The 25,445-nt window shown below is 46.0% G+C and overlaps 2 protein-coding genes across 5 annotated transcripts in view; both read left to right on the top strand.

Moving 5' to 3' along the window:
* Positions 1 to 1,326, top strand: part of LOC310756983 (uncharacterized protein) — a 55,698-nt gene extending 54,372 nt beyond the window's left edge. For all 4 annotated transcript variants that reach the window (XM_083602012.1, XM_083602011.1, XM_083602013.1 and 1 more), the window contains one exon: positions 550 to 1,326. In XM_083602012.1, coding sequence (XP_083458138.1) covers positions 550 to 809 — 260 coding nt within the window. In that variant the 3' untranslated portion in view covers positions 810 to 1,326. The remainder of the gene's footprint in view (positions 1 to 549) is intronic.
* Positions 1,327 to 18,038: 16,712 nt separating this feature from the next.
* Positions 18,039 to 25,179, top strand: LOC310757230 (uncharacterized protein). Its single transcript, XM_083602508.1, has 4 exons — positions 18,039 to 18,301; positions 20,531 to 20,920; positions 23,490 to 23,590; positions 24,389 to 25,179. The coding sequence occupies exons 1-4, from the start codon at positions 18,220 to 18,222 to the stop codon at positions 24,470 to 24,472; spliced, it is 657 nt and encodes a 218-aa protein (XP_083458634.1). The 5' UTR covers positions 18,039 to 18,219; the 3' UTR covers positions 24,473 to 25,179.
* The last annotated feature ends 266 nt before the right edge of the window (positions 25,180 to 25,445 follow it).

Genomic DNA, 25,445 nt, shown 5'->3' with positions numbered 1-25,445 from the left:
AACTGTTATGCTGGATGATGTACAAGGACCGCCCACTCCCAGATTCTGCTAGCGACTGAGCCAGACATGAACTTGCGACGCTCTTCACTGTAAATAGTTTGCACTAATAATAAAGCTGGAAAAGACAGGTCAGAGTCTTGCCTGTTTGCTCTCGAGCAACCACCACAAAACCTGACACTAACCTTTGAAGGAGAGGCATGCTCTAAAGGCATCACAAAATAAATAATAGACTCATACCAGTAGACATTAAAACAGATTTGTTGTGCCTCCTGCCATAATGGCTGAAAGCTCAGCTGGTAGAGTATGAGACTCTTGATCTCAGGGTCATGGGTTAAAGTTGGGCAAAAGACTCCTACATTGCACGAGGTTGGACTAGATGACCCCTGTGGTCCCTTCCAACTCTACAGTTCTATAATTTTAAGGCACATAGGTCTGGTTCTATCTAGCCTTCTTGGTGGGGTGGAATAATGCCACACATAGCTATTTCCATGGTACAGCTGAACTTAAAGGGTGTCAGAAGTATGACCACTGACTTTTTCTATTTTCCAGTTTCAGGACGCAGACATGATTGTGCTTACGCCGCAGTAGGGCTTGCCATCTTTTTGGTGCTCTGTTTCACAGTGTATATATGTTGGAAATGGAAAAGGAGAGACAACGACATTGCTCAACTTGCTGGTGGCTTGGCAAATGGAACTCTGCCTCCTGGGTCACCAGAGGTGCAAGAAAGCAGCGCAGACCCACCCAGGAGAGAAAATGGGAACTCTTTTCCTCATGAATGCAACCCTGAAACAAATGCCTTTCTGCCTTGAAGGACTGCTCCTTTCATTTTTCTAGCCATATGCTTTTTAAGATGATGGCCATGTGCAATGCACATCCTCTGATACCCCCCCCCCATGAAACCTTCACACGCCCTCCTGCCTGTACCATTTTTTAAAAAAATCAAGTGGCCTTGAAGTCTATTTTCTTGTGAATTGCACAAAACGATGGGAAGCAGTTCGAGGGCATCAGCTCTGTTGAAAGCCCAGCATTTGAGTTCAGTTCCCCCAAGCAAGGAAGCCTCACGCTCTCCCGTTGGAGGAGACCCTGGTGCCAACTCTGGCAGAGCCTGCTCCTATGAGACACTGACTCAAACAGAAAGTGTTAGGCTATTGTTCCGCTCCACCTTTAGAACAGGCATGTGGAGTTGTTGTATGTCACATGTCTGTTGACTTCCAGCACAGCCTGCTGGGAGCTTCTGTTGTATATAGCTTTTGCTTGGACACGAAGGGAAGTGGACATGTTTTTCCTTTGTCCTGATGCTGAATTAAATGCTTGTAAATATGCTTACATATGCCTCTGTCCACCCTTTCGTTGCAAAGAGTTCTTATCTCTGCTGGCTTGCGTGCTCAGTCTGAGTCCTGAGGCCTGAGTCACAGTTTTGATGCAGTTCCAAGAACTGGAGTTCACCCGGCTCCTGGCCAGTGGGCTGGAGCCAGCTGGGGGTCTGCCAATTGCCCCCGTCTCCCCAGATGTGATGGACGAGATGGTTCGATAGTGTCTTCGAAGCTACCAGCATGAGTTTGACCAAACTGCGGGAGGCAGTGGAACTCAGAAGTGCCTGGCATGCTCTGGTCCATGGGGTCACGAAGAGTTGGACACGACTAAACGACTAAACAACAACAACAACCCCAGATGCATCCCAACAGAAAGGACCTGAAGGACCAGGTGTGCAACCTGGGAGTCATTCTGAACTCACAGCTGTCCATGGAGGCGCAGGTCAATTCTGTGTCCAGGGCATCTGTCTATCAGCTCCATCTGGTATGCAGGCTGAGACCCTACCTGCCCGCAGACTGTCTCGCCAGAGTGGTGCATGCTCCGGTTATCTCCTGCTTGGACTACTGCAATGTGCTCTACAGGAGGCTCCCTTTGAAGGTGACCCGGAAACTGCAAGTAATTCAGAATGCAGCAGCTAGACTGGTGGCTGGGAGCGGCCGCTGGGACCATATAGCACCGGTCCTAAAGGATCTTCACTGGCTCCCATTACATTTCCGAGCACAAATCAAATCAACGTGTTGGCTCTGACTTTTAAAGCCCTAAATGGCCTCGGTCCAGTATACCTGAAGGAGCATCTCCACCCCCAGCATTCTGCCCGGACACTGAGGTCCAGCTCCGAGGGCCTTCTGGCGGTTCCCTCACTGCAAGAAGTGAAGTTGCAGAGAAACAGGCAGAGGGCCTTCTCAGTAGTGGCGCCCATGCTGTGGAACGCCCTCCCATCAGATGTCAAGGAAATAAACAACTATCTTATTTTAGAAGACATCTGAAGGCAGCCCTGTTTAGGGAAGTTTTTAAGGATTGATGTTTTTATTATGTTTTTAGATATGTTGTAAGGCACCCAGAGTGGCTAGGGAAACCCAGCCAGATGGGCAGGGTATAAATAATAAAATTATTATTAGTCTGAAAATAACATTCCCTTCGCTTTGCACAATGTTTGCACCCCCCCCCTTTTTATCTCCAGGTTGAGACCTGGAATTTTTATTTGGATTGGAAAAGCTGAGAAGAAATAGTAATGCATTTAACATTAATAAAATGACAGACGTTTCCTTTGCAATAGATGTTTTGAGATGGTCCAGCAGGCTTCTAAACTGAGGATTTTTAGAGTTCAAGGTGGCTCTTGTGTCCAAACAACTGCATGGTCCCTCACCTCTCGGTCATGTTTTAATCCAGCAAGAGCCAGTGAAGCAGGCCAACAACATAGGAAGCTCCAAGTGAGCAAATTCCTCTAACAGAGGCTGGACATGCACCAAAATGTCTCTCCCCCCTAACTTTTACAAACATTTTAGCCAGAAAAACAAGGTCTTTACAAATCTACTGTACTTCCCCCTCGACTTCCCTCCCCTCCTTTTTTGAGTTTCATTATCATCATCATCATCATCATCATCATCATCATCATTATTATTAGGGCCCTCGTATCTACGGGGTCCGCCTCTCCTGGTATGCCCTGCAGAGGACCTTAAGGTCCATGAATAACCATAGTTTAGAGGTCCCAGGCCCTAAGGAAGTCAGACTATCCTCCACCAGGGCCAGGGCCTTTTCAGTGATGGCTCCGACCTGTTGGAATGCTCTGTCCCATGAGACTAGGGCCTTGCAGGATATAACCTCCTTCCATCAGGCCTGTAAGACAGAGCTATTCCACCTGGCCTCTAATTTGAATTCAGCCTGATATTTTATTTCCCTTCTCTTGCCTCCCCCCCCACACCCCTTTTATGAAGATTACCCGCTCTGAGACCCCACAGCTAATTCTCCCCTGGCCTCCACACTGGCCCAAGTAGGACCAATTCAGACAGCTAGCCCTGGGGATTATCTGATTGATATTTGATTTTTGAATTTCATTGTTGTTCATGTTTTTATACTGTATTTTATGCTGCTTTTATAATTAAGTGTTTTAAAGTGTTTTAAATTTGTTGTTAGCCACCCTGAGCCCGGTTTTTGAACCGGGAAGGGCGGGGTATAAATAAAATTTATTATTATTATTATTATTATTATTATTATTATTATTATTATTATTATTTTATTAAATCAATAAGTAACCATACATAAATAATCATAAAAATGTGCACCCCACCACTGAGAGCATTCCATTATAACTCTCCAGCCTCCCAGAATTTGACAGCTCTTGTGTTAGTTTAACTCCTTTCCGTTTTAACAACATTTTTTGCATAATTTGTTTCAATTGTTTTTAATACAGAATTTTAACTTGTGGTAAGCTGCCCTGGGATCTATTGGTGAAGGGTGACCAGTGCCAGATTTACGTACAGTGGTACCTTGGGTTACATACCCTTCAGGTTACATACGCTTCAGGTTACAGACTCCACTAACCTAGAAATAGTACCTCGCGTTAAGAACTTTGCTAAGGATGAGAACAGAAATCGCGTAGCAGCGGTGTGGCGGCAGCGGGAGCCCCCATTAGCTAAAGTGGTGATTCAGGTTAAGAACAGTTTCAGGTTAAGAACAGACCTCCAGAATGAATTAAGTTCTTAACCCGAGGTACCACTGTTTAAGCAAAAGAAGCTCTAGCTTAGGGCTCCACTCCCTTAGGGGGCCCAAAAAAATTAAAGGGAAAAAAAACCCCTGGATGTACATTTCCAAAATATAAGATAAAAAACAAATAAAATAAAACCTACATACAGCAACAGTGTTTTGTGTTGTGTAGGCTCCTATGATGTCCATATTTTGTTATGTGCAAATGGCTTTAGATACCTATCGGCTCCATAAATTACCATACAGCATATATTCAACAACAAAAACAGCGACAATTTGTTGTTGACAAAGGACAGCTGGAGATATAAAGGGCCCCATTACCTTCAATAGCTTAGGGCCTCATCAAACCTAAATCCAGCCCTGAGGGTGGCTAATAATAATATTAATAACAGATAATTAATAATTGTTTTCTTTGTCATTATAAAAAACGTAATATAGAGGTTGTACAGGGCTACGTTGGGTTACATACGCTTCAGGTTACATACGCTTCAGGTTACAGACTCCGCTAACCCAGAAATAGTGCTTCAGGTTAAGAACTTTGCTTCAGGATGAGAACAGAAATTGTGCTCCAGCGGTGCTACAGCAGCAGGAGGCCCCATTAGCTAAAGTGGTGCTTCAGGTTAAGAACAGTTTCAGGTTAAGTACGGACCTCCGGAATGAATGAAGTACTTAACCCGAGGTACCACTGTATGTTTGTTCAAGTAAAAGCAAACCAACCCGACTTCACTGGTTTATTTTCTACAGTTCCTGTTCTGCAACGAACTCTGATCCTGCATGTGGCCCTGCAGCAAGGGAAAACCCCTCCTCCTGCTGCTGTTCTCCCCCACCCGCAGAAAACAATAACCAAAAAATCTCTCAGCCAACTCCAGGAAGCAGGGCTACTTCCTGCTGCAGGAAGCTCTTGGAGAAGTTAGAAAGAACAGCAACAATAAACTCAGCACTGATTTGGTTCCCCCCTCCCCTTCTCAACAACACGAGTCCTGGGTGCTGTAAGCTGAAGCTGAACATCAGTTGGAGAAGGCTAGGAATTAATTCATGGGAAGATTATTCATACACATACACTCTCTCTCAGAGCATTAAGCGCCCCAAATGTTTATTTGCTTAATTACAGGTCTTTGAACAAATCTGCTCCTGGTGAGGAGCGCCCAGCAGCAGAATATATGGCAACAGAGGTCACCCATCGACATGTCATCTCTAGCAAGGGCTGGGTGCGAACCCTACTTGAATTCCTGAAGAGTCACTGCCTGTCAGTACAGTGGTACCTCAGGTTGCAGACGCTTCAGGTTACATACGCTTCAGGTTACAGACTCCACTAACCCAGAAATAGTACCTCGGGTTAAGAACTTTGCTTCAGGATGAGAACAGAAAACGTGGTCCCACAGTGCAGCGGCAGCAGGAGGCCCCATTAGCTAAAGTGGTGCTTCAGGTTAAGAACAGTTTCGGTTTAAGAACAGACCCCCAGAACGAATTAAGTTCTTAACCCGAGGTACCACTGTACTTAGTCCTGAGCTGGAGGAACCAACTGTCTGGGATAGTCATAAGGAGGCTCCCTATCTTCCTAAAAGGGCTTCCACGGTGGCTGCAGGTGTTTCCTGCTTGGCAGGGGGTTGGACTCGATGGCCCTTGTGGTCTATTCCAACTCTATGATTCTATTCTATTCTACAATGCACAACTGTCCCTTATTTCTGCAGTTGTCGGAAATGCAGATGAGAGAAAGAAAAGGTACGGGCTGGCATTTTGAGAAGGACGACGGACCCTGAGAAAAGCGCTCAAGAGCCAAGCCCACAATCAACTCCCTCTTACCTCCAAATAGCAAAGTCCCCCTTCTTGGCATCCGTTGCGCTGTTCTGGTTGCCACAGTGTATTGTCCAGTTTCTCCTAGAGAAGGGAGGAGAATCTGCGAGATGGGGGAGGTCAGGGAGCCTGCCTTGTTTATCCTTTTCCGGAGAGTCTTTGATGCCCGCTCACCTTGCAGCTCTCAAGTCCTGTCCACCAAGGAGCTGAAGCTGGGTCCAGCCTGGACAGACAAGTGGATGCAGCGATAGGAAATGGTAGGGGTGTGTGTGTCTTCCTGGTGGCACAGCATTGCTCAGAATCATCCCCATGAACTTCACAGCGTGGCGTCTGGTGCCCATCTTCGCTTTTCTCCCTCTGGCTGGGTCTTCTGGATCACTCTGGGCTTTCTCTCTTCTTTTGAGCCTCTCCAGTTTTGTTGGACAAGTTCCTCAGTCGCCAAGCTGGCCTGGATTGTCTGTCAGGACAAGAGGCCCCAGCGGTCAAGCTCTCTCTTGACCGCTGCTGTCCCAGAAAGGTGTGATGCAGTCCCCCCAGGAGGCAGTCTTCCCACCCACAGCCTAACAGGTCAAGCTGGCAGGTAGAGCAAGGGAGATACTTGCTGAAACCCCGAGCCAGTTCTCTTGCAGATATACGACTGCGATAGTTCAAGGACTCCGGTTTTACTTTCCTTTCTCTGATACATTTCCTGCTTTTGTCCACCCCTTTCCAGGAGGGGCTAGGAAGGGTTAGCCAGCGGTTAGGGAAGGAACTGATTTCCTGCTGCCAGGCAGTGAGCAAAGCGACACAGAGACTGGTTCATTTCCATAGCTGTCAACGTTTCCCCTTTCCCCCCCTTATTCCGAATAGGATTCCTCGCAAGAAAAGGGAAAAGTTGACAGCTATGCTCATTTCTCAAATGCAACTCTCCTTGGCGCTCTTTGACCGGATGGGCACACTTCAGCGGCGTGGTTCATTACCCAAAGAACATATCAGTTCAAATAAAATAAGGGTGCATTTATTCTGAAAGGCGCGCACCTCCCCACCTGCAGTCTTCTTCTCCGCCCGCCTCTATACACCTCCCAGAGGATTTCCCTTCAAAATGCGGCGAATCTCTTAAAGGTATATCGCCACGTCATAAGAAATTACAAACCACACCTCTGCCTCACACTAGGGTTTAACTTAAATAAAGTAGCCCGGCCCCAACGCCCCACGAAAGGGTAAACGATATTCTTTATGATAAAGGTCGGAGAAGCTGAGTCTGCAAAATACGCCTATTTCCACATACGGAGCCCGCTGGGTGCTGGCAATGGAACGTTGAAACGAAGAGACAGAGAGCCCTGTCAATCAAGCAGCAGGGTGCCCCGTAAAACAGCGGGACTCCAATTACCAGCGCAAACCTCTTGTTAAAGTTCTCAAATAAAGGAAAACAGCACTCCAGCTTCTGCTTTCATCAAAATAAAAGTTTTATTTCCACCTCTCTGCACAAATGTCCCCAAGGAAGACGAATAACACTGTATCAATGTATCAATAGACTTGGATGTATCAATACGCTTGAATGTATCCTGTCTGTATCTTGAAATCAACATATTGTTTCACGGATAATATCGTTGTTACTGTATCTTCCTTTCCCAGCACCTGGAGGAAATAATAGTTGTTATTATTATTATTACAGTGGTACCTCGGGTTAAGTACTTAATTCGTTCCGGAGGTCTGTTCTTAACCTGAAACTGTTCTTAACCTGAAGCACCACTTTAGCTTATGGGGACTCCTGGTGCCGACGCGCTGCCGGAACACGATTTCTGTTCTCATCCTGAAGCAAAGTTCTTAACCTGAAGTATGTAACCTGAGGTACCACTGTATTATTATTATTATTATTATTATTATTATTATTATTATTATTATTAATACCCTACCCATCTGGCTGGGTTTCCCCAGCCACACTGGGAGGCTTACAGAATATATAAAACATAATAAAGCACCAAACATTAAAAACTTCCCGATACAGGAAATGTCTTCTAAAATGTCTTCTAAAAGTTGTATAGTTCTTTATTTCCTTGCCCTCTGCCTGGTTCCCTGTAACTTTGCTTCTTGCAGTGAGGGAACCAGCAGAAGGCCCTTGGAGGAGGACTTCAGTGTCCAGGCTGAGTGATGGAGGTGGAGATGCTCCTTCAGGTATACTGGGCCAAGGCCCAGTACAAGCACAGTTTATAATGGAAATCCCTCTAAATATGTCAATGTAAAGCAATTCTCAATCTCCCCCACCCATTACAACACACATTCCAATAAGTCATAGAATCATAAAACCATGGCTTTGGAAGGGACCCCAAGGGTCATCTAGTCCAACCCCAATCCAAACTCTTCTGATGTGTACATGATGTAGTTCTGGGACTAAGGGAAGGTGGGTATCAGAAAGATGACACTGTAACCAAAAGGTATAAAAATTGTAACCTGCCATTGCTTGGGATTCTCTGGCTCTTTGGCTACTTAGAAGGGAGACCCTGTTGCAACAGTACCACAATAAAGATCAGGCTTACTGATCCACCTGACTTGGTCTCAGGCTCTCTTTAATTCCCTGACCGATGGAGGACTCTTGAAAATCTATGTGGGTCTTTCAGACCTGGGGAGAATTTGCATTGTCTCAAATTCTCCCTGATATTTCAACCACAACAGGCATTCTTTCTTCCCAGGGAACTCTAGGAACTGTAGTTCTTCAGGGTGGGGGTGAGGCTAGTGACCAATAGAATTATCGAGGCCCCACTAAACTACAATTCCTATAATACTATTGTGAGTTTGGGGGGTTAGTTTGCATGATGCCCGAGTCCCTTGTAACTCCTGGGGTCCTGGGTCCAGGAAGGGCTAAAATCTACTCTGCAAGCCAGTCGATCACTATTTTGCAGGTAGGATTCAGTTGCAGACTAGCAAACTCAGGTTGCACAATCAAAGGGGATTTTGCTCTCTTGCACAAGAAACCCACTTTCAGAAAATCTGACTTTTTGCTGTAAGGAAAGTGATGGGAAAACAATTGCTTAAAGTGATGTCATGTATCTCCTCACAAACAAATCGGGATGAAAGCTCTATGAAGAGGTAATTGTGTTCTAATTAGCACTGCAGGTAGGAAGGATGCACTATTCTTACATAAATGAAATCCAAGCAAAAGCCAGACCTCTGGCCCTCCACTTCAATTCCACCCATCAATACTATTGAAAAGGGATGATGGGCGTTGTAGTCCAACATTATCCAGAAGGCCACAGGTTCCCAGGAAGTGTTGCAGTGAACAAGTTAAAGGAAAGACTGAAAGATGGCTGGTCAGCTGGTATCTCCCCACTTAAACTGGGTTTGCCATTTCAAGACAAAATCCAATAAGTTTTAAAATCCCACAACCCGTTGTCAATGACCCATTTGTAATACCTCAACAATTTCTTTGCAGTACAGTGGTACCTCGGGTTAAGTACTTAATTCGTTCCGGAGGTCCGTACTTAACCTGAAACTGTTCTTATCCTGAAGCACCACTTTAGCTAATGGGGCCTCCAGCTGCTGCCGTGCCGCCGGAGCCTGATTTCTGTTCTTATCCTGAAGCAAAGTTCTTAACCTGAAGCACTATTTCTGGGTTAGAGGAGACTGTAACCTGAAGCGTATGTAACCTGAAGCATATGTAACCCGAGGTACCACTGTATTTAGCACCCTCCTGTCATTTGCCAAATAAAAAATTGGTTCAAAGTGTGTACTGCTTGAATACTCTTCCATCATGTGGAAGAGACAGGGGGAAATGGCATAACCCCAAAACGGCAATATGGCAAACACAAGTTACATCACACAGTGGCATGTAATAATTTTAGCAAACCTTTTCACATTACTGCCCATTTGGAAAAAAAGTAGGTTTTTGTTCCAGGAAAACTGACAGTTGAAAAGTCATGTGGTTCATTCCCCTCAAAATGCAGGAACAGGCAGCCCGGAAGGCAATTTTAGATAGTGTACATAAACCTGAGATCTGATGGACAGCACTGGTGTTACTCCTCTTGCAGTGAATGTACCTAAGAGAGCCAGTAGAGGGCGCCTCATGATCATCCCTGCTGAATTTCAAACAGCTCTTCAAGTCCATAACTTGACTTGGTTTTTGTTTCCTTCCTTCCTGCTAGAAACGTGGAGATAAGGTGGAAACATAGCTGAGATCTAGGGATGAGCACATGGGCCTAAAGAGGAGTCATGGGGAGGAAGGGAGAACTTTTCAGATTGGAGCAGAGCCATTTCCTTTATTCCTACTATACTCGCCATTCTCTCACAACACTACTACTTAGCAAACAGTTTACTTTTTCCTTTTCCTGATGATAATTCTCTGTCCCACTGTTTACTATCTCTGACCCCTGTCCTTTCCTCTGTGAAACTTTTCTGTCCTCAGTGCTCACTATCAGCTTTCATCTGAAGCTGTTTGTTTAATTGCTGAACAGTTTGAAAGTTTGTAAATATTTCAGTGACATCATAGCTACTGAGACAATGACTGGATCCTATCCAGGATCTAAGAGCCAAAGCTACATTCAACACTTTTTTTTTTTTGCAGAAGCATATCCTCCAACATTCCGCTGATGAAAATAGGGAAAAGAAAGAGAGCACAAAATATGGTCTGAAGCTCATCATCAAAAAACCGAAGATCATGGCCACTGGGCCCATCACCTCCTGGCAAATAGAAGGGAAAGAAATGGAGGCAGTGAGAGATTTTACCTTCTTGGGCTCCATGATCACTGCAGATGGTGACAGCAGCCACGAAATTAAAAGACGCCTGCTTCTTGGGAGAAAAGCAATGACAAACCTAGACAGCATCTTAAAAAGCAGAGACATCACCTTGCCAACAAAGGTCCGTATAGTTAAAGCCATGGTTTTCCCAATAGTGATGTATGGAAGTGAGAGCTGGACCATAAAGAAGGCCGAAGAATTGATGCTTTTGAATTATGGTGCTGGAGGAGACTCTTGAGAGTCCCATGGACTGCAAGAAGCTCAAATCTCTCCATTCTGAAGGAAATCAGCCCTGAGTGCTCACTGGAAGGACAGATCGTGAAGATGAGGCTCCAATACTTTGGCCACCTCATGAGAAGAGAAGACTCCCTGGAAAAGACCCTGAAGTTGGGAAAGATTGAGGGCACAAGGAGAAGGGGATGACAGAGGACGAGATGGTGGGACAGTGTTCTCGAAGCTACCAGCATGAGTTTGACCAAACTGCGGGAGGCCGTGGAAGACAGGAGTGCCTGGTGTGCTCTGGTCCATGGGGTCACGAAGAGTCGGACACGACTAAACGACTAAACAGCAACAACAACAGAGTGAGGCACCAAAAGAGGGGTGCTGTGTGAGTCAGCTGCAAGTGCGAGAGGCAGAGGTGCCAACTTGAATAAAATATGGGGGGGGGCAGGTAAGCCATGTCCTGCATAATCAATGACATGGCACACACAGACCATTTGAATGGCAATGCCCTTCAACACTGGGAGGCCCCAGCCCCCTTAAATATTTGATTGGGGGACCAGAGACCCCCTCGGTCCCTAGGAGGTGGCTCCTGTCAGGTACCATGCTGAGGAGGGCTGCTCTGAGGAGGGAGCCTCCCCTCCCCCTCCTCCTGATCAGGATCTCGAATCTTAGCTTCCCAGAAGCAGGTGGACAGTATAGATTTGGACCAGTGGTTTGCAGAGGAACATAGTTCAGAAGGCAGAAGCTGGGAAAATACTGGATGGGGAACAGTTAGCAGGGGTCGGCAAACTTTTTCAGCAGGGGGCCAGTCCACTGTCCCTCAGACCTTGTGGGGGGCCGGACTATGTTTTTTCTTGGGGAGGGGGGGAATGAACAAATTCCTATGCCCCACAAATAACCTAGAGATGCATTTTAAATAAAAGGACACATTCTACCCATGTAAAAACACACTGATTCCCGGACTGTCCATGGGCCGGATTTAGAAGGCGATTGGGCCAGATCCGGCCCCTGGGCCTTAGTCTGCCAACCCATGAGTTAGGAGAAGAAGCACTGGGGGAGTGTTAACAAATTCACTGTCTTTGGAAAGCATTCATCTGCTCAGCCCAAGGTCAAGAAGAGCTGATAAGGTGGCAGAACAGAAAGCACAGTAGTTACAAGATGCGGTAGTGATGTGGGTGACTAGGGAGGAAGTGGGTGGGACCCTTAATTGGGAGCACCTTCATTCCTAGGAATGGATTATTGGTTCTCTCACTGTGATCATTAAATAATAAATAAAATAACTAAATAAAAAAATTGTCCAGTAGCACCTTAGAGACCAACTAAGTACAGTGGTACCTTAGGTTAAGAACGTAATTCGTTCTGGAGGTCTGTTCTTAACCTGAAACTGTTCTTAACCTGAAGCACCACTTTAGCTAATGGGGCCTCCCGCTGCTGCCACGCCGCCGGAGCACGATTTCTGTTCTCATCCTGAGGTCAAGTTCTTAACCTGAAGCACTATTTCTGGGTTAGTGGAGTCTGTAACCTGAAGCATATGTAACCTGAAGCGTATGTAACCTGAGGTACCACTGTATGTTCTGGGTATAAGCTTTCGTGTGCATGCACACTTTTTTAGATACACAGAAGAATCTGAAGAAGTGTATCTGAAGAAATGTGCATGCACAAGAAAGCTTATACCCAGAACATACTTAGTTGGTCTCTAAGGTGCTGCTGGACAATTTTTTAATTTATCTCGACTGCGTCAGACCAACATGGCTACCTACCTGAATCTGTGATCATTAAAGTTTCTAACTGGTAAGAAGACTCCTTTTCCTTTGTTCTGCTTATCTACTGCCAAAGGGGGGAGGAAGCTGATTCCCTGAAACCTGACAGCTCCTATGGCAGGAGCATAGCACCACTGCAAGTGCCAGTGCCAGCTAAAAGCACCAGTTCATCCCACTGTCAGTCCAGAATGAATTCATAAGCTGGGATGGCTTCTGTAATTCCAGGAATGCCCCATTAAAACAGGGACGGTTGGAGGGTATGCAGAAGTGTGCATAAGCAAACTTTTTTATTTAAAAGGAAACATAAGCATGTGGGCAGTGGCGTAGCGTGGGTTGTCAGCACCCGGGGCAAGGCAAGTAATTTGCGCCTCCTAACCCGTGGATTTGCGCCCCCTAACCCATGGATTTGCCCTAACCCCAGATGTTGCGCCCGGTGCGGCCGGCTCCCCCTGCACCCCCCACGCTACGCCACTGCATGTGGGCCTCTGAACTTGCTCCCAGTATAGATTGAGACCCCACCCCAATTTCTTGCTGAACCCCACCCTGTGTCAGGGACTGGACAGAGGAGGAATGGTGGAGACTGTTTTGATGTTAACATAGGAGAGTGCTAGAGGTGAAATAGTTAAACAGGTTAACCAATCAGGACCCAGGGGGGTGGAGTCAGTGGGACTATGAAACCAGCTCTGGCAGGGGCAAAGGGAGGAGTTCGTTGCGTGGTTGGGTGGAGTGGGAGTGAATTGGGATAGAGTTTGGGGGTAGGTTGAGTTAGGGTAGAGAAATAAGCTGAGTCAGGAATAGTTAGGGGGTAGGAAGACAAGTAAATAGCTGAGAGGTGGTTTAGTGAGTGAGAGCAGGTAGCGGAAGTTATAGGTCTGGATAGGCACCCCATCATTGTAATTGACCGATACCGTTTATGAAACCACACACTTGTTAAACTGTAATAAATAAACAGAAGTTTATGTTCCAATTTAACCCTGACTGGACTCAGTATTGTACCAGGCAGGGCCTGGGTGGTGGCAGTGAGAAATAAAGTGGTGGCACAGGGATCAATAGACGGTGAAATGTCCGGGGACCCTGTGTGATCACCACAACCATTTCCCCGGCCTGACCCTTCCAGAGAAGAAGGAGACAGTTCAGAATTACAACAGGGGTTTGAGGAAGGTCACAGCTCAGAGGCAGATGAAAGGGAAAGCTAGGAAATAACGGGAGAAGAGGAAGAAGAAGAAGAAGAAGAAGAGCGGGGAGAGCTGACAGACACAGTGTCTTTAGAAAGCATTCCAGACCCTGCCTCCCAGAACACAGTGGGCCTTGCAAGTAGGGGAGCAAAGAGCTGAAAGGCAAAAGGCCCTTTCCAGCACATGTAGTGATGACTCATGAGAAAGTGGGAGGGATGGAGGGAGTGGAGTTTCACTCGGAACAACGCCATTACTTCAAGAGGTTGCATTTCTAAGCCTCTCTGAGTGAATATTGAATAAATAGCATTGGTAAGAACTTTCCTTGTCTTATCCGTTCCTGGCAACCTACCATGGGGGGTTGGATCCTCTGATGCATGACACCCTGGGTAGTGTTTGCCATTTTTAAAACTGGAGGTTGATCCTGAGACTTTCTGCATTTGACACAAGCATGTGCTCCTTCCCCAAGCAAGGATATTCTTGGGTACAAATAGGGCCATGTATCTCTAAAACAAGGGATGAGGAACCTCTATCTGGATCTTCAAAGGGCTTAGCTCATGCACCTTTCCCGGGGCACAACTCTCAAGGGTCCTGCTCTGCACTCTCCTCTGGTGGTTTTACCTTGCTGGGATGTGTCCTTGAACTATCAGAGTACTTCTTGCTTGCCTGGACAGAGGATGGGTTATGGCAGGCATAGGCAAACTCGCCCCCCCCCAGATGCTTTGGGACTACAACTCCCATCATCCCTAGCTAACAGGACCAGTGGTCAGGGATGATGGGAATTGTAGTCCCAAAACATCTGGAGGGCCGAGTTTGCCTATGCCTGGGTTATGGTGTGGGGTGGGTGGCCAAACCCACCTTTGCCAGACCCACCACTGGAATGTGGCCCTCAAAACTTACCCATGAGCAGATGTGGTCCTAGGGCTGGAAAATGTCCCCTACATCTGCTCTTATGCTACCAAAGAGCAAAAGCCAAGTCTTTCTTGTCTTTCTCTTGGTTCCTCTCTGGCCATGACAAAGAAACAGGATGTTGGTATGTGGCTATTAATAAACTTTGTGTGTCTGCAGAAGAAAACATTCAGTGCAAGTTGTGCTTGTGCCCGCAAGAATTTAGGTGTCTTTGCTGGTGCAGAAAAGCCTGTGAATAATTGTGCCTCTCAGCAGACAACCTATGTGATTTCCTCCATTTTTATTGTGGCTTGAACATTTGTGATATTTTGTTGATTGTGCAGGAAATACAATGTTGTCATGGCAGGATTTTGTCTAGGTGACGTTTTTGTGTGTGTTAATTATAAAAACAAGTTTCCATTTCAACAAGTGGGCTCAAGGGCTAATAATCACCAAGGGTTCTTAAAATAGCCTCCCAGATGTGGGTCATTTTTATAGTCTTCTTACTGCTTATTGAGACCCAGAGGGATGAGCTGGTAGCCCTGTGTTAACCCAGCTGTGGCTGCCAAGGTACTGACTGCAGCACCAGATACAGATAATGGCTGAGATGCATGTTATTCAGATAAATGGAAACAGTACATGGTTTCACAGGTAAGTAGTAAATGTGGTATCTGTCAGATGTTGCTGGGCTCCAACTCCCATTAGATGCCTCCAGCGCAGCCAATGTTTTGATATTTTTGTTGTCTTGCTCAATCCAGCAAATGACAATAATCATTTTATCAATACATCCAGAAACTTGCACTTTGCAACTCAGTTTTCTAAAACAGCAACAGCAATGCATGCAGAAAGTATACCAGGGAAAGAAGCATGGAAAAGAAGCATAGGGAAAGTGGCAAAACTATATATGAACATGCATATGTTAGTGAAAATGTGCAGACACATATATGACTTCCTCGTGCAGATTTAGATATACATATATACAAAATTGCAAACTGATGCAGAAATGGTGAAAACTAAATTTAAGACCAGAAGCAAATTGAGGAACTGGGGGAAACAAAACTTCTTCTGTTTCAAGTAATAACAAAAGGCTTACTTCTGTTGCAAAAAGAAACAAACTTGTGATTAGTTGTGACCTCAAGATACCATGGTCACTCATATGTCTCCACAAAATGAGCTGAGAGCAGGTCCAGCCCAAGACATTTTGACACCTGAGCTGAACCACAAAATGGTGCCCTTCCTGCTAGGGGGAAAAGGGTGAGCGAAGATCTACATTAGGAATGGAGTAGCATGATATCACAAACCTGAAGTCCAGCAGCAGCCAGGATAGCTGCAGTCAGAGGCCACAGCTGGAGAGGCAGATTAGATTCTTGATCCTGAATCTGATGCTGGTAATAAAGGGAGCCCTGAATCTCAGCCTGGTAGGCAAGAATCCACTGAACCAGTTCCCAGAGTACCAGGGCCTATAGAACCAGACCCAGATCCATCGCAGGGAAACCAAAGGGTTTCACTAGCTCACCAGCCCAATGGTGCAGGCAACACACCAGATAGGAGACGAGATGTATCTGTCTTCAGCCTGGTGGGTTGAGCCTTTAAGAGACTAGTTCACCCAGGGGCCAGTTGGAGCCTCAGAGAGGCAGAGGCTGGAAAGCCAGCATTGACTTCCTAGCTTGTTAGAGCAATGTGCTTGCCCAGAGCTATCCTGCCACCCTGGTGTTGTGACAACTGTGCTACCCTATCTTGCCACCTTGTCTTGCAGGCTGTGAGATATATGATCACAATGCATGATACATGATCATGTATAGATAAACAGTTAGAAATAGGCTCAGGCCTCCAAGGTGCCTTGTGGAAGACTGGGGTTAAAACTGGCTGTCTACATATTAGGAAGTCCTGCCACTCAAAACCTGGCCCAGGGCGGGGCCTGATGGGCTCTATAAAGGACTGCTGCTGCTGCTGGGCAGAGAGGGCTTCATTTTGTTTTGTTTTTGTTTGTTTAAATTGCTGTTATTTTTTACCTATGTCATTTTAAACTGTGACATTAATGCTGTATTCTTAGTTTTAGATTTTGATTTAGAGTGGTACCTCGGGTTACATACGCTTCAGGTTACATACACTTCAGGTTACAGACTCCGCTAACCCAGAAATAGTACCTTGAGTTAAGAACTTTGCTTCAGGATGAGAACAGAAATCGTGCTCCGGTGGTGCAGCGGCAGCAGGAGGCCCCATTAGCTAAAGTGGTACCTCAGGTTAAGAACAGTTTCAGGTTAAGAACAGACCTCCAGAACGAATTAAGTATGTAACCAGAGGTACCACTGTATGTGGAAATTGTTTCCCATATGGTTGTGTATTTTTTTGATGTGGTTTATTTATTGTTTATGACTTTTGTAATTATGTAAATCTTGTTATGCTATGAGCATTGTTTTTTAACTGTGGAAAGGCGGCATACAAATAAAAAATGATGATGATGATGATGATGATGAAGGAACATTTCCCCACTGGCTGTCTATCAACCCCAAACATACCTGACTAATTGCTGAACAGCGGATGCTCGGGTTGCTAACGTGATCCGTGTGGGAGGCACATTCACAACCTGCAACACCGCGTCTGCGCACGTGTGGGTCATGGTTCTGTGCTTCTGCGCATGCACAAAGCGCGATTTAGCGCTTCTGCGCATGTGCGAGTGCCGAAACCTGGAGGTAACCCATTCCAGTTCTTCTGGCTTTCGGCGCATCCGTAACCCAAAAACTCGCAACCTGAAGCATCTGTAACCCAAGGTATGACTGTATAGTAGGACGGGCAGCTTTCTGGAAAGCAGGGAAGACAAAATGTATAATTCCCTCTCACTGCTCTCCCTCCTGAAACCTTCCCATATAGTGTAGCGAGGATAGGGATTGTTTTCATTTTGTTTTAAAGTCTTGATGTGCATCTCCCAGCCTTAACCCCCATTCCCTCTGGGATGCTATGAATGATTATGGACTCAAACTGCTAAATCTCCTGTCCCCATGTGATTTCCCATCCCTATCCATCCTCCACCTGCAATATTCCTCAGGACCTGGAAGCCAGTAGGCAAAGGTTCTTGTCCAGTGTCAAAGGGAGTCTTGTCACAAGCCTCCAGTGACCTTTTCGGAGAGGAAAACAACCCTGGTTAAAGGCTGCACCCCTAGAACATCTTGCCATTTGAAGAAGCAGGCAAATAGAACGCTGAGTTTCCTCTGGGCATTCCACTTATTGCACACACACAGCTGTATACGTCCCATTCACCAAGCAACCAACCCTAATTTAATACATTATAAAGACTGCGGTTTCTACGAGACGTTTCTATTCCTCATCTGCCTTCTGCTTACCACTTTGCCGAGCTGTCGCCCTTCCCCTCGGTTTCTGCTTCAAGGCCATAATTCTCTGAAATAGTGCAAGTTAAGTTTCTATTCTCTTCCTAGCTGCCCAGCCTAAATGTATTGTGCAGCAGGTACCTGACCCTGCTAGACCACATCCTTTGCTGATCGTGTTATCTCGAGTGGTCTCATCACACCAGAGCTGCTTGCTTCTCTCATTTTCCAGAGACCAGATCTTTCACTTACCACGCAGAACAAAAATGAGAGACACAGTTTTGAAACATTCAATTAAGGAAGCGGTTCAATTGTCGGAGGTTTGAGACGGGTATGATTTCAGAATTGGTGCGGTATCTAATTGTACGACCCTCCAGGATGTTGATCAGTGTGGCATTCTTCTGGGCGTTCTCAAGTGAGTAAAAGCAAAAGCAGATTGTGCTTTGGAAGTCGGTTCCTTGGGGACAACGCTGGGCAGAAGAGTCTGCAAGATGGGCGGTTATTGCTATAAGTGTTCTACAAATGGGATAGTGAGGCTGCTGGGGTGAGCTTCTGAAGGGCAGGAGAACCAAATGAATGGCAGTGAGTTTAGACACTTTGTTCTCCTTTAGAAAACCCAAAGCAGATCACCCCACACCCTGGGCGGAATTCAACATCGCGTTATGTCGAATCTTCCATCTGCACAAGCAATTCAGCTTGCCAAACAGAACGACCCCTTTCCCCCTGTGTGCTGTTCTGAGCAGGGGCGTACCTAGGAGTTAGATAGGTTGGTGGCTGCCAAGGGCACAGGCCCAGGAAGGGCACAAAAATTGCCCTCAGTTTAGGAAGTCATTGGTGGAGCGTGAAAGGCAACGAAAAGGAAACTCTTTGAGTTTCTGGTCCATGGTCTCTCTCAGCTTTGGAGGCACCTATATATCTCCATGCCAAAGAAGCAAGGGGGCCTAGTTATGTCTCTGGTTCTGGGAGTTCTCTTGACCCACCCTAGGCCAAATTTGTGGGATGCACAAGGGGAGGAAGGGAGAAATCTCTCTTGCATGGGTTGAAGCCCTTTTGCAGGGCTTCTGATGACAAGCTTCATTAGATGAACCCCTCCCGCTGAATCAACACATGGACCAAAATACACCTACTCTTCAAGTTTTATACTTTTCTCAATTTCGAGTTGGCGTGCCACCAAAAAAAGACTGCAAAATGCATATATTAGTGTGCAAAAATGTTTATATTGGGTTGTTGTTCTTTAGTCGTTTAGTCATGTCCGACTCTTCGTGACCCCATGGACCAGAGCACGCCAGGCACTCCTGTCTTCCACTGCCTCCCGCAGTTTGGTCAGACTCATGCTGGTAGCTTTGAGAACACTGTCCAACCATCTTGTCTTCTGTCGTCCCCTTCTCCTTGTTCCCTCCATCTTTCCCAACATCAGGGTCTTTTCTAGGGAGTCTTCTCTTCTCATGAGGTGGCCAAAGTATTGGAGCCTCAGCTTCAGGATCTGTCCTTCCAGTGAGCACTCAGGGCTAATTTCCTTCAGAATGGATAGGTTGGATCTTCTTGCAGTCCATGGCACTCTCAATATTGGGCAGCCGTGCATAAAGACATGTATATAGGCTCTGACACCTGCTATTTTTTAAATGCCCCTCACATGGTGAGAAATGCCAGGGATGAACACTTTCCCTGTGGGTGGCTTTCTATGCGATTACATAGGGCCTTCTGGGTAGTGGCGCCTTCACTGTGGAGCACCTTCCCATCAAATGTCAAGGAAATAAACAACTATCTGACTTCTAGAAGACATCTGAAGGCAGCCCTGTTTAGAGACGTTTTTTAATGTTGGATGTTTCATCGTGTTTTTAATACTCTGTTGGGAGCCGTCCAGAGTGGCTGGGGAAACCCAGCCAGATGGGCAGGGTATAAATAATACATTATTTAGCACTGATGTGGATGCTGTCTCAGTGGCACAGCCAGCGCCATAGGATTTTTTGCATACCCTCCCATATGTCTTCCTCTCTTTCTCACTCAGTCTCAGACTCTCTGCCTTTCTCCAAAATGCTATTTCTTCACAAAAGCACTAGATTATCTTATCAGCTACTGGGCAGGACCCCCTTCTCTGACAGGCTTTTTCTGTACAGATGTTCCAAGAAAAACATGATGATGGCCACCAACAGGGGTGACTTTTGAAAGGGATTAGATAAATACGTCGAGGATAAGGCTTTCAATGGGTATTAGCCACAAATACCATTTATGAATGGGACGCAGGTGGCGCTGTGGGTTAAACCCCAGAGCCTAGGGCTTGCGGATCAGAAGGTCGGTGGTTCGAATCCCTGCGATGGGGTGAGCTCCCGTTGCTCGGTCCCAGCTCCTGCCAACCTAGCAGTACGAAAGCACGTCAAAGTGCAAGTAGATAAATAGGTACTGCTCCGGTGGGAAGGTAAATGGCATTTCTGTGCGCTGCTCTGGTTCGCCAGAAGTGGCTTAGTCATGCTGGCCACATGACCTGGAAGCTGTACGCCGGCTCCCTCAGCCAGTAAAGCGAGATGAGCGCCGCAACTCCAGAGTCGGCCACAACTGGACCTAATGGTCAGGGGTCCCTTTACCTTTACCTTACCATTTATGTATAGCAGACAGCACATGCATTTTCCTTCTCTGTTTCTTCCAGGCATGGCATCAGCAGTGCCCATCTCCTCAGCTCACAGTTGGGTCAACGCTACCATCAACCAGACTGTTCAGTTACCCTTCTCCCTTCAGCCCCCCAATCCTTCCTGGGAATTCCTCCACATCACATGGACTTTTATTGCCGGCAACAGAAATGTCCTTATCCTTGCATACATTGTAGACAATTGCAGTGGAACAGCCCTCAAATGGTGGGGGAAAGAATGTAATACTAACAAACTGGTGGATGAGATGTATCAGCAGCGGGCAGACGTTCTCAAGAATGGCACACTAGTGCTTCATCACGTGGGGCTTCACGATGCAGGAATGTACCGCGCGACAATTAAATCCATGGATTTAAGACTGCATGCGACAGTGAATCTCACCGTGACTGAAGGTAATGGACAGCAATGAGCATAAATAAATATTTAGGTTGCTTCATGCTTGGAATGATTGCCTGCTGTCCTGGTGTAATCTCCAGGGCTTCAATCCTATGCATTTTAACTCCAGTAAATTCAGTGAGGCATAAGGTATGACTGAGAATGCCATTTTCAGTTCTATTTGCAAAGAACTGAAACAAGTCTCCCTTCACAAAATATATTTTGGTAGTTGTCCAGCAATTATAACGTGAGGTCCAGCATCTGGCACGGCCAGTTTCTAGATGCTGAGACACCCTGATCTAGGGCGTGGGGGAGTAATCTAGCAGTTTTCTTCTTCTTCTTCTTCTTCTTCTTCTTCTTCTTCTTCTTCTTCTTCTTCTTCTTCTTCTTCCTCCTCCTCCTCCTCCTCCTCCCCCTCCTCCTCCTCCTCCTCCTCCTCCTCCTCCTCCTCCTCCTCCTCCTTTATTGAATTTATATACTGCCTTATACCCAGGGGGGGGGTGTCTAAGGGCGGTTCACAGAATAAAATCAGGATAGAAAACCACAAAATACCTAATAAAAATAAAACAACAACCCACTAGCCCCCACTTATTGTTCTTATGTCATTCTCTTTGCAAGAAAGCTACAAACCCCACAACACCCTCGCCACACATTTTTTCCCCTTTCTCCTTTTTATTTAGTTTTTCAGATTTTAAAAATTTACAAACAATTATCAAACAACTAGCACAGAAAGAGAATCCTGAAGAATCTTCTGAACTTTCCTCCGCCCCTTTGTGGGTCCTTATATTAACTTTTCTTTCTGCATCTTATGTATTAATCCAAATCTTTTAAATCTCCATTATACCCCAAATTCAACATTAAACTACAGTTGTTATTCCAATCCTACTAATAATTTTTATTGTTTACAATGGTTTCTAAGGCAAATTATATATTTCCCCCATTCTTTGTTAAAAATTTCATCTTCCTGATTTCTTATTCTTCTGGTCACTTTTGCCAATTCGGCATAGTCCATCAACTTAATCTGCCATTCTTCTCTGGTAGGGACTCTGTCTTCTTTTCATCTCTGAGCCCCAGGTTGTTGTACTGGTCACCATATCACTTTCTCCTTAAAAACAAAACGTAGGGCAGCTGGCTGCACTGTAAAACACAGGGCTGGCAAGACCCCATTCAACCATCTTAATTTCCCAGAAGCTTATATTTATATGAAACTTAACATATAGAAAATGTTATTGGTCAAGTCGTAGAACTGTAGAGTTACAAGGGACCCCAAGGGGGATGTCATCACAGGCTATCAGGCAGGAGAGGAACCAACCCCCATGCCAGGTTGCCAGGAATGGATAAGATAAGGAAAAGTCCTAACCACCTGCTATTTATTCAATATATACAGAGAGAGGGTTGGGAACACAGCCTCTTGGAATAATGGCATTGCCCCAAGTAAATCTCCCCTCCCCCTTTTCATTTGTCATCTCTTCTATGGGTGGCGCTGAGCGCCCTTTGCTTCTGAGCCCTTTGCTCTCCTACTTTTAAGGCCCACTGGGTTCTGGGAGATGGTGGGTCTGGAATGCTTTCTAGTGATAACGTGTCAGCCAGTTGCTCCAGCTCTGCCTCTTCCTCCTCTCCCATTATTTCCCAGCTCATCTGCCACCTCCCTCAAACCCCTGTTGTAATTCTGAACTGTCTTCTTCTTCTCTGGAAGGGTCAGGCTGGGGAGATGGTCTCCACCATTCCTCCTCTGCCTAGTACCTGACATGGGCTTCTGCCCTGAACCCTGTAAATATTTAGCAGTACCTCTGGTCCGAAGCCAGAAAAATGGCAGATCATCCCAACTACAGTTGAGTAAAACAAGCCAGCTTCACACACCATGTCTTGATGTTGGCTTGTTTTTAAGGAGGACGTGATATGTTTTTTGTTTTTCACCTTTTCTGATTCAATATCCCTTTTCTTTCACCTCCACATCTGCCGTAGGAGCAGAGTCATTAACCCAGGAAAAACTCAGATGCAAACGTAAAGGTATACTTGTGAACCCTCATTGATATCCTGACACTGTACAGGGGAACCTCGGTTCTCCATTGATGTCTCCATTGATGAACAATTCGGAACCTGAACGCCGAAAACCCCAAAGTAATTGCTTCCATTTTTAAACTCACCTCAGAAGTCAAACAGATTCCAAGGGCGCGTTTCTCCATTTTTTCAATGGATTTTGCTGACCACCCATTGATCCTCGGTTTCCAAACGTTTCGGAAGTCGAATGGTCTTCCGGAAAGGAATATGTTCGAAAGCCGAGGTTCCACTGTATAATCCTTCTGACTCACCTATAATGATACGATAATCTTTATTGTAAAATTAATCTTTATTTAAAATTAAAGGATGGCATTCAGCTCAGTCTTACTCAGAACAGACCCCCTAAAGAAGGCTTAACTGAATAACACCCATATTTTTAAAAAAACAAAAACAAAAGCTGGTTGGAGTCACATTCCAGCCAAGCTAAAGCACCCAAGATATTTTAAGGAAGACGTGATATGTTTCTTGTTTTTCACCTTTTCTGATTCAATATCCCTTTCCCCCCCACTTCCATATCTACTGTAGGAGCAGGATCATTAACCCAGGAAAAACTCAGCACTGAGAATATGGTTCGGATGATTTGGGGTGGCCTCCTCCTGTGCTTCCTTGGGCTCTTGGTAGTAGATGTAAGTGCTGCATTTCTTTTAAAAAAAATGCTTGGAAAAAAGAGCAAAGGGAAATGTTGGGTGTCTTCCTCAGAATAGCAAAGGTAAAGGGACCCCTGACCCTTAGGTCCAGTCGTGACCGACTCTGGGGTTGTGGTGCTCATCTCACTTTATTGGCCGAGGGAGCCAGCATACAGCTTCCGGGTCATGTGGCCAGCATGACTAAGCCACTTCTGGCGAACCAGAGCAGCGCACGGAAATGCTGTTTACCTTCCCACCAGAGCCGTACCTATTTATCTACTTGCACTTTGACATGCTTTCGAACTGCTAGGTTGGCAGGAGCTGGGACCGAGCAACGGGAGCTCACCCCATCGCAGGGATTCGAACCGCCGACCTTCTGATCAGCAAGTCCTAGGCTCTGTGGTTTAACCCAAAGCGCCACCCGTGTCCCTCTCCTCAGAATAGAAAAAGGCTTAAATGAATTACACCCATATTTTTTTTTATAAAAGAAAACCCCAAAACAAAAGCTGGTTGGTGTCACATTCCAGCCAAGCTAAAGCACCCAAGGAGGGCACAGGGCAAGAGCCAGAGAGAGACGTGGCCTGTGGAAGTTCTAGAGGTCAAGAAAGAGAATTCTGGAGTGCCATGTTCTACCCATACACCAGAGGTTCCTCACCTGTTCCAAGCCAAGTGGCAAGGGGGAACCTGATTTCTATGTTGTGCTAGCAAACTGTTGCTGCAAAATAATCATTATGGGAACAGGGATCTTTACTGAATCCTCCACAGCTTGAGGGCCAAACTCCACTCTTTTTATCCTAGCATTTTTGCACAGTGGATGGAAGCAATACTCAGGGAAGGAAGACTGTGGGCCATCCTGGGAAATCCACTATTGACTGGAGCTGATACGTCATGAATGATCCATCTGCTCATTTCATGAATCAAGGAGAGCAACAGGACACCTATCAAAAATTGGGAACTGCTGTCTACCTTGTCTACCCCCATTGCAGGGCTGCAGTTCTCAGCCACTCAAGTATCATGATCTGGAAGTAACCGTATATCTTGAATTGAAACAGGCATATGAATATGACTTCACCTGGCACCATGAAGCCCTTAAGTTCAGGCAGCAGAGAGAGAACCAGTGTCTGGACTTCAGCTCTTAGACTCCAACTCCTAGCTGCCCCAGTCAGCTTGGCCAATGGTCAGGTATGAAGGGAGTTGCATTACAGCAAGATAGGCAATATTCATGTAGGCTCAAGTCACAACGAAGAAGTGCAACTTCTAGGCACTCTAAAGGTCAGACTGTGCCCAGGAAGAATTGGCCATGGAACAGCCAGAGGGGTGGTAACCATGGACTTAATCTTAAGTGGTACCCAAGGCCTGGTGTGAGATGTGTTGTCGAACCAGTTAGGACTAGTGGTCTCAGGGCTTTCAAATTCAATATATATGTAAATAGACAATTGCCAAGAAAACCCAACACAGCCACTTTAGATTTCAAAAGAGGTGTAATGTTATTCACTCACTAAGGAAGCCCTCTGACCTCTCCATAGAGGTTATTTCGGTTCAAAGTATAGTTGGGCAAGGAATTTTCAATGGTTTGTCAATTCCCAGCTCCCATGACTCCACCTTCCTGGTGAATCCAATTTTCTAGACCAAATAATGGGTGAGAGACTTTGTTGCCTTGCCTGCATGGAATTCTGAAGGAGGGAGCTTAATTCTCACCAGAGGCATACAATGGTACCTCTGGATGCGAATGGGATCTGTTCCGGAGCCCCGTTCACATCCTGAGTAGAGCGTAACCTGCAACTGCGCGTCTGCGCGTGCGCGTGCCACGATTCGGCGCTTGCGCGTGACATCATTTTGAGTGTCTGCCCATGCG

The sequence above is a fragment of the Podarcis filfolensis genome (genome assembly GCF_964270895.1).
Source record: "Podarcis filfolensis genome assembly, chromosome: 2".
NCBI classification, from domain to species: Eukaryota; Metazoa; Chordata; class Lepidosauria; order Squamata; family Lacertidae; genus Podarcis; species Podarcis filfolensis.
This window is presented reverse-complemented; position numbering and strand designations above follow the sequence as displayed.